This window comes from Brassica oleracea, chromosome C9, assembly GCF_000695525.1.
Source record: "Brassica oleracea var. oleracea cultivar TO1000 chromosome C9, BOL, whole genome shotgun sequence".
Classification (NCBI taxonomy): domain Eukaryota; kingdom Viridiplantae; phylum Streptophyta; class Magnoliopsida; order Brassicales; family Brassicaceae; genus Brassica; species Brassica oleracea.
Window position 1 is genome coordinate 7,939,356 of NC_027756.1, and position 8,731 is coordinate 7,948,086.

Sequence of the window (8,731 nt, forward strand, 5' to 3'; positions counted from 1 at the left end):
GTGTCCTGATAACGAGGTTTCCCACAAAATTTGCATATATTCCGTGTCTCATCCGCTCTCTAGTAGATCATGCAGTTGTCAATACATACATCTATCACTTCATACGGTAGTTGAAGACCTGCAACAAGTTTCTGAACCTCGTAGTATGAACCCGGTGCAAGGTTATCCTCAGGTAGAATACCTTTGACAAAATCAGTAATCGCATCCATACATTCTTCAGCCAAATTATAGTCTGTCTTAATACCCATTAATCTAGTTGCAGATGATAAGACTGAATGACCATCTCTACAATTTTGATACAAAGGTTGTTTTCCTGCATCCAACATGTCAAAAAATCTCCTAGACTCGGGGTTTGGTTCTTCCCCTCTATAATGATCATGTACCATCTGCTCAGTACCTACACCATAATCTATATCTGTTCTAGATTCTTCTAACCTAATATCAGGCTGAGGTTCACTAACAGGCTGAGGTTCGCTAGTACTACCATATTCATAACCAGTTTCCCCATGAAGGTACCAAACTTTATAATTACGTGAAAACCCTTTCATATACAAATGAGTCCAAACATCAAATTCTTTTATAACCTTATTATTATTGCAAGAAGAGCAGGGACATCTTAACATACCACTTTTTGCATCCGGTTGCTGTTGAACAAGCCTCATGAATTCTCCAATCCCTTGAACGTATTCTTCCGTAAGCAAATTGGTGTTCGGATCCAAATGAGGTTTATCCATCCACGAACGATAATAAACTTCTGAAGACATGATTTTCACGGAATTGTTATGACTAAAGAGAATGAAGAGAGAATGAAGTGTGAATGAGTTGAATGAGGAGGGGTTGTATTTATAGGAAATTGCTTACGGACCTCCGACGACTTTCCGACGGAATTCCGATGGATGTAAAGCAGTCCGTCGGAATTCCGTCGGTATTGTCCAATCTCAAACGGCTATACAACGGTCATATATATTTGTCGGCAACGGTCACATAGTTCGTCGGAATTCCGTCGGTATTTTCCGACGGAATTCCGACGAACCATGTGACCGTTGCCGACAAATACATATGACCGTTGTATAGCCGTTTGGGATTGGACAATTCCGACGGAATTCCGACGGACTTCTTTATATCCGTCGGAATTTCGTCGGAAAGTCGTCGGAGGTCCGTAAGCAATTTCCTATAAATATAACCCCTCTTCATTCAACTCATTCACACTTCATTCTCTCTTCATTCTCTTTAGTCATAACAATTCCGTGAAAATCATGTCTTCAGAAGTTTATTATCGTTCGTGGATGGATAAACCTCATTTGGATCCGAACACCAATTTGCTTACGGAAGAATACGTTCAAGGGATTGGAGAATTCATGAGGCTTGTTCAACAGCAGCCGGATGCAAAAAGTGGTATGTTAAGATGTCCCTGCTCTTCTTGCAATAATAATAAGGTTATAAAAGAATTTGATGTTTGGACTCATTTGTATATGAAAGGGTTTTCACGTAATTATAAAGTTTGGTACCTTCATGGGGAAACTGGTTATGAATATGATAGTACAAAACTTTATAATTACGTGAAAACCCTTTCATATACAAATGAGTCCAAACATCAAATTCTTTTATAACCTTATTATTATTGCAAGAAGAGCAGGGACATCTTAACATACCACTTTTTGCATCCGGTTGCTGTTGAACAAGCCTCATGAATTCTCCAATCCCTTGAACGTATTCTTCCGTAAGCAAATTGGTGTTCGGATCCAAATGAGGTTTATCCATCCACGAACGATAATAAACTTCTGAAGACATGATTTTCACGGAATTGTTATGACTAAAGAGAATGAAGAGAGAATGAAGTGTGAATGAGTTGAATGAGGAGGGGTTGTACTTATAGGAAATTGCTTACGGACCTCCGACGACTTTCCGACGAAATTCCGACGGATGTAAAGCAGTCCGTCGGAATTCCGTCGGAGTTGTCCAATCCCAAACAGCTATACAACGGTCGTATATATTTATCGGCAACGGTCACATGGTTCGTCGGAATTCCGTCGGAAAATACCGACGGAATTCCGACGTCTTTGCTGTTAATCGGAATGTCATCGGAAATTCGTAGGAATATACCGACGAACTTCCGACGACTACAACGGTTACATTTTTTATCAGAATGTCGTCGAAAAGTCGTCGGAATATTCCGACGACTTAATTTTTTTGGATTTCGTCGGAAAGTTGTCAGTATTCCGTCACAAATGTCCGACGACCTTGGTGTCCGTCGGAACCTCCGTCGGAATTCGGTGTGTTTTCTTGTAGTGTATTAATTATAAAATACATTGATTTTATAAATAAATTTATTTATCTAAAATACTATGGTTAAATAGATGACATTAATGAAAGCATAAAAATGCATTTCAACCAGTTTTTAATATTTGTAAAAAATGTTTAAGTGACACTTGAAACATAGTGAGCGTATGACTATGTTTAATTCATATTTATGCATGTCCTTTAAAAAAATAACTATGTGATTAAGTAATTATTGAATTGTTTAATTTCCATGGCTTATGTAATTTTTGGTTCATGTATATTTTCGACTGCTGGCAGCATTTCTCAGAACTTTTAATTTTATGTAGCTTTTGTTAAATGTACATACCAATGTACAACTACAAAAATAGTTTTTTAAGCATGTTTTTAGCCTGATAAGTAACATATTAACTACACGCAAATGCACATCAAAAAAAGTAAATACAGATGAGATCAGTTTAGTTTTCAAAAAAAAAAAGATGAGATCAGTTCACAGAGTCCAAATAATCACATTATAACCAAGTCTCGCGTGGTTTAAGTGAAACTTTCACCACCTGAGTTTAATTACCTTGGCCACCGAACCGTGCCTTAATTGGAATAACTCGTATCCGGATGCAAGGCTTCGTGAGATGAGTTTTGGACCTATATATAAAATTCTTGAGATCCTCACGGTTATAAAAATAATCACATTATGTATATATGATCGAGTTAAGGAAAAATGAAAGTAAAGTTTTTTGTTTCAAGACTGACTAGTGTCCATCTCCTCCAATCCATCCACTACTGACTTTCTTGATTTTATCTAAAGTTTTACCAAAGAAACAGTATTAAAGTCTTTTACTTGCTAAAGACAAATCTTTCATTTAACTTTCAATGATATTTACAATTTAGCATAAAAAGACTATGAATAATAATAAAATATCAATAAATAAAACAATTTAAAACTACTCAATCTGTTTCAAAAATGTATGTTTGATATTTTACACATATTAATAAAACATATTAATTTTTGATCATAAATGTACATTTGTTCTGTTTATATATCATAAATGTGCATTTTGTTTGATTACTTATCTCCCATAATATTTTTAAAAATAATTAAACAAATATAAATATATTTTTAAGTTTATGATTTATTATTATTAATTAATAAAAGTTATATAAAAGGTGAAAAATGTTACCTTTTTTGAAATGAGTTTTTTTCAGAATATTTATTTTTTGAATCGATGGAGTATTGATTTGTAAATAAACTTTTGTTAGTAAATTCCAACTTGACCGGGTGATTGTGGTCGAGTGGTAAGGAGACGAGACTGAGACGCCAACACGTTTCAGGTTCGATCCACCTGCTGCGCAAAACTAAGTCACAATTATCCTGGTCACCTAACACGGATATGGGCCTATATTTTAGGGCCCATTTGAATACCCGGAAAGAGAGTCTATCCGTGGGCTGCACCTTCTCTTGGGGATTAGTCTGGACCTTTTCATGGGCCTGGGATACCCCAGGTTAATAAAAAAAAAAAAAATTCCTAACTTGTTCAGTTAGTTAAAGCAAATTTCGTTTTGGAATCACTTTAGGGAACACACCTGACATGGCGCCACAAGAAACCCTTAGAATTTACAAACTAATATTTTGGGAGATCTATACCTTATACAATGTACGTAGCATGATTGAAATTTCATTGGAGGCATGCAGTTTTTTTGGTCGACGGACACCTGCAATAATTGGTGACTTTATATAAGATCTACAAAAAAAAAAAAAAACAATAATAGGGCGGCCTTTAAACAACAAGACTCAATTAACGTTCACGAATGATAATATAAAAACTTAGGGCATGATTATCGGCGTCCCAATGCCCATATCTTAGTATTAAAAGCCTTTTAATTAAATGAAAAAGAAAGTATTACGCTTGGGACGTCGTTAGTTAAGAAGTTTTTGGTGGCGTCCTAAGGAGACACGTGCCGTGTTGGGAATGGGCGATAAAACTCCATCTCCTTTCTCTCTTCATTATTCTCTCTTCCGCTGCAAACCCCTTCACCATTCTCTCATGTCCGCCTCTGTTTCAGCCGAATGCCACTCCTCCTCCACCGTGGACCCACCTTCTCTCATCGTCTTCTCAGGTGATCTCACTTTCTTCCCTCTCTTCCTCGCTTCGTGGGTCTCCTAAAGTTTCGATTTTTATGTCCTCTGCTGAAAAAGTCTGAAGCTTTCTCATTGTCTAACAAATTATTAGCTTTTTTATTGACCTCTTGAAGCAATTAAGATAGCTAAAAGACGTGTATTTGGTGTGATGAAGGTGGCACTGGGTTTAACGGCGTTGTGGAAGAGTTGAAGAAGATAACAACCAGAGTCGCTCATGTTCTTCCTGTCTCTGATGATGGAGGAAGTACTGCTTAGATTGTTTGTGTTCTAGGTAAATTCTATCACAATAGGTGAATAAGACCAAGATTATATTGTTTTTAGCTTCTTTGTCAGGAACAATTTATACTCAATGTTTATAAGGAAGCTCTGTTTATGTATCTGATGTTGGTACAGGCGGACCAGCGGTTGGTGACATACGTTCAAGATGCTTAAGGCTGTCTGATGAAAGTACTTCAGAGGCACTTGCTGTTAGGAGGTTGCTTGGTCATCGTTTACCAATTACACTTAGTAGTACACACATGGATTATTTGCTCAACTCTTGTTAGTTACTATGGTGAAAGGTAATGTGTGCTGAGCTGGAACTTTGACAGGTACGATATCGTGGAAAGTAATCACTCTCTATGGGATGGTGTATCAAGACCCTGCAGAGAAACAATCCGAGCTTTCTTAATTTACTTTCAGAACGAGGTATAATGTTAACTAATACAGAGGAAACATTTTATTGTTTTGTTTCATGTTTGATTAGTTCCATCCTCCTTTCTTGTTCGTCATATTGGGAATTTCTTCTTTGCAGGAGCAAGGATATTTTTTCAGTCTTTAGATGCTGCCATCTTTCTGTTTTCACGTGTTTCAGAGATTCCTTGCGACAGTTTGGTCCTCCCAGTCATATCAACCAATGATAGGCTCACACTAGGATGTGAATTACAGGTATCAAAGCTTCATCTCTATTTCAATTGACAGCAAGCCTCAGGTGTTAAAAATACTTGATTGCAAACTAACTGTTTTTTGACATTACTTTGTAGGATGGGACTATCATACGCAGACAGAACGAGATCTCTCACCCAACCAGTGGGACTGCATACCGTTGACAAGGTGTTTTATTCTAACATGTTACATTGAGTTTCTATTATAATCACAATAACTAAGTTACTATATACACATGTAGAATTCATTTGCTTACATAGGACTCTTTCTATGTTTCTAGTAGAGACATTCTTCGACTCTTCCATCGAAGATAAAGAGAGTGTTTTACATGTCAAGCGAGGGCAATAATCTGCTTCATGAGGTTAACCACACGGTCCACATTGTTCTATATGTAGAAGTTTTATTCAATAAAATGTTTTTTTTTTTTTCATGTTTGTAATTTTTTTCCATGTTTTTTTTTCCAAGTTTGTAATTTTCTCATATTTAATATTTTAATGTTAAATGTTTTATTTTAATTTTATCTTTTAAATGTCATTATTTATTAAAATATATAATTTATTTACTAAGAAACATCTAAAAGTCCTACCAATAATCCTAATTTTACTATTGTCCTTAACTTTCTCTCTTAACATCAAATAATAATAATTTAATCTAAGGACCAAGATTTTAGTCCTACCAATAATCATGCTCTTATGATCGATTTAATATGTTTACCAAAAAAAATCTTAGGATCGTTTTGAAACAATGAACAAATAGATTCCTACCAGTTAAACAAAGAGAGTTATGTAAACAAAAGAAAATTTCTGATAGGACAACATGAAGAAACTAGGAAAATTTTGAATATGTGAAACTCTAAAAATAACTAAAATGAAAATCGTGTCAATTTATGATTCTAAATCATATTAAATTGTTAATTATGATTTATGATTCTAAATTGAAGTTACTTGATGAGAATAGTATTAAATGAGTTTTTACATACTATTATAAGTTTTGATTTATATAAACAGAAATGTTTGGGGACAAAATAATTCTGAGTTTTAGGATTTTGGTTAATTCCAAACCAAAAGAATGTAAGAACGAAAAAAAAGTATGTATTGCAGCATAAATTTACAATATTCGTAAATAACATTAATTATTCAAAAGACACTAGGTGCAAGTGCGGCTCCCCTTTTGTGAACTACACAAATATTAGACAAAGGATAATAAAACCAAAAGTTTTGACATTATTCAGTTTAAATGTTTTTTTTATAGTTTTCTTCCCTATATTTACATTTAAAAATCATTCTGCATTAGTATTTCATTATGTAACCATTAACTGCTAATAGCACCATGAGTTTTTCTGATACTTTAAACGATTTTTCTAAATTACACATATCAGCAATGATCTTTTACTGCTGAGCATGTGCCAGACCCATTACATAAAAAAAATCAAATTACTACACGTTGCAGTGTTTCTTTTTTTTTCTTCGGAAAATCAAGAAATCAACCAAATGTGGATACAATCAAGTAATCAACAACAAAAAAAATCGTTTCTCTTCCACATGTCATAACGCGAGCTACTAAAGCCAATCATATTCAAAAAACTTTATACTATTATATTTCAATTTTATAACCAAGTTGCTTTGGTCTGGTGGTATAGGAGCTCCAGCTGGAGTGCCCGCCCCTGGGTTCGAGCCTTGGCCACTGCGGAATTTACATGTGGGCTGCAGCACCCGAGACCGAAGACCGTTACACGGTGAGCCACATGGTGACGCCCTGGCAGCGTCCTTGCTCACTTCGGTCTCTAGTCTGGACCACCTCGGTGGAACCAGGATACTCGGTTAGAAAAAAAAAAAAATATTTCAATTTTATGTTAAACTATAGAAGAACGTAACAGACAACCTAGAGAGGATGGGACGGGGCATAATATGGTTGAGGAAGATCTGGATTTCTTCACCTACCCAGACAATCTATAGACCGTTGATATTATTTTAATTTCCAAAATCGGCTAGAACATTAATTATGTGGCAAAAGTGGAAGCACAACAGGCGATGAGTCATCGGCTTTGTGGCCAAACTATTACGCATAATTTGACAAACGAATTTATACAAAAAAAGACATGACAACTCAAACTCACAAAATTAAAATAATATAAATTCATATTGTTGTTGAAGTTTTGTTGGTAGACGTAACATACGTTACAAATCCCTAGGATATAAATAGAGCTCGTTGAATAAGATTAGCATAGAGAAACAAAGCTCAACAACAAGAAAAAAAAAACAAATATGGCAATGAAGATCATCAAGAATCATGTAAGATCGATAAGTTTACCTTCAAGATCTCATCCCAGCACTGCAGCGATTGAGGATTCACTAGACAAATTTCTTATCACTATGAAGACGAAGACAGTAACGTCATCTGAATCGGTTAACTCCGGTTTAGTGGTGTTAGAGGATCTGTACGAGTGTACGGAGGAGTGTCTGAAGATGGGTTCCACACGAAATGTGTTGTCGTTTAATGCTGAGAGGAAGAAGATGAAGGGAGAGTTTATGGAGGAAATGCTTGATGGGTCGTTGAAGCTAATGGATATATGCAACGCCTCAAGAGATCTCATGGTTGAAACTCATGAACACGTTCTTGGTCTTCAAATTTGCGCTCGGAGAAGGCGAGATGTCGATTTCTCGGACTATGTCGTGTTTAGGAAGAACATGAAGAAAGAAGCGAGGAAGCTTCTTGGATCCTTGAAGAACATTAATGTAGGGTTAGTAATGAGAGATAATGATCTGGATCAAGACCGTGATGTTCATTTCTTTGCCGTGAATCACGCTATGAGACGTGTTGTCTCGATGACGGTTTCGGCCTTGAAGTCGTTCTTGGAGTTCTTGTCGGGTCGAGAAAACGGAAACGACATAAGGAGCAAGTTCGCTTTGGTCCTCATGAAGAAGAAGTTTCATGGTTACGATAAGATAGTCAAAAACGAGTTGGAGGATGTAGATTCAGCTATATCTGGAGATTCTTGCTCTCAAGAGGAACTTCATAGGAAGCTTGAGGACCTTGAGGTGTGGACTGGGAGGTTTGAGAAAAGTCTAGAAGGTTTGTTTCGAAGACTGATTAGAACACGGACCTCGCTTCTCAACATCATTTCTCAATAGATGTATATGTATGTAATATTGTAATCTTTGTGGGCATCTGATTTTAGAGGAATTGCCGGAGGGTTATATACTATACACATAAGATTTTGTAAACGCTAGTTTAGTTAATTATATTTATAGAAACATTTTATCAAATATATAGCAATCTTTCGATCACACGTTTTGGTATCACTTGGTGATGATATTACCAATTTGAATCACTGGATATAACATGAAAAAATCACCGAGAGTGTCTAGTGAACAATTATATTCCCAAATACTC

At 35.8% G+C, this 8,731-nt stretch overlaps 1 protein-coding gene and 1 pseudogene across 1 annotated transcript; both read left to right on the forward strand.

The window, feature by feature from the left end:
• Nucleotides 1–4,202: 4,202 nt before the first annotated feature.
• Nucleotides 4,203–5,796, forward strand: LOC106316316 (annotated as a pseudogene).
• Nucleotides 5,797–7,584: 1,788 nt separating this feature from the next.
• On the forward strand, nucleotides 7,585–8,553 carry LOC106317461. Its single transcript, XM_013755275.1, has one exon. The coding sequence runs from the start codon at nucleotides 7,603–7,605 to the stop codon at nucleotides 8,467–8,469; it is 867 nt and encodes a 288-aa protein (XP_013610729.1). The 5' UTR covers nucleotides 7,585–7,602; the 3' UTR covers nucleotides 8,470–8,553.
• Nucleotides 8,554–8,731: the final 178 nt, after the last annotated feature.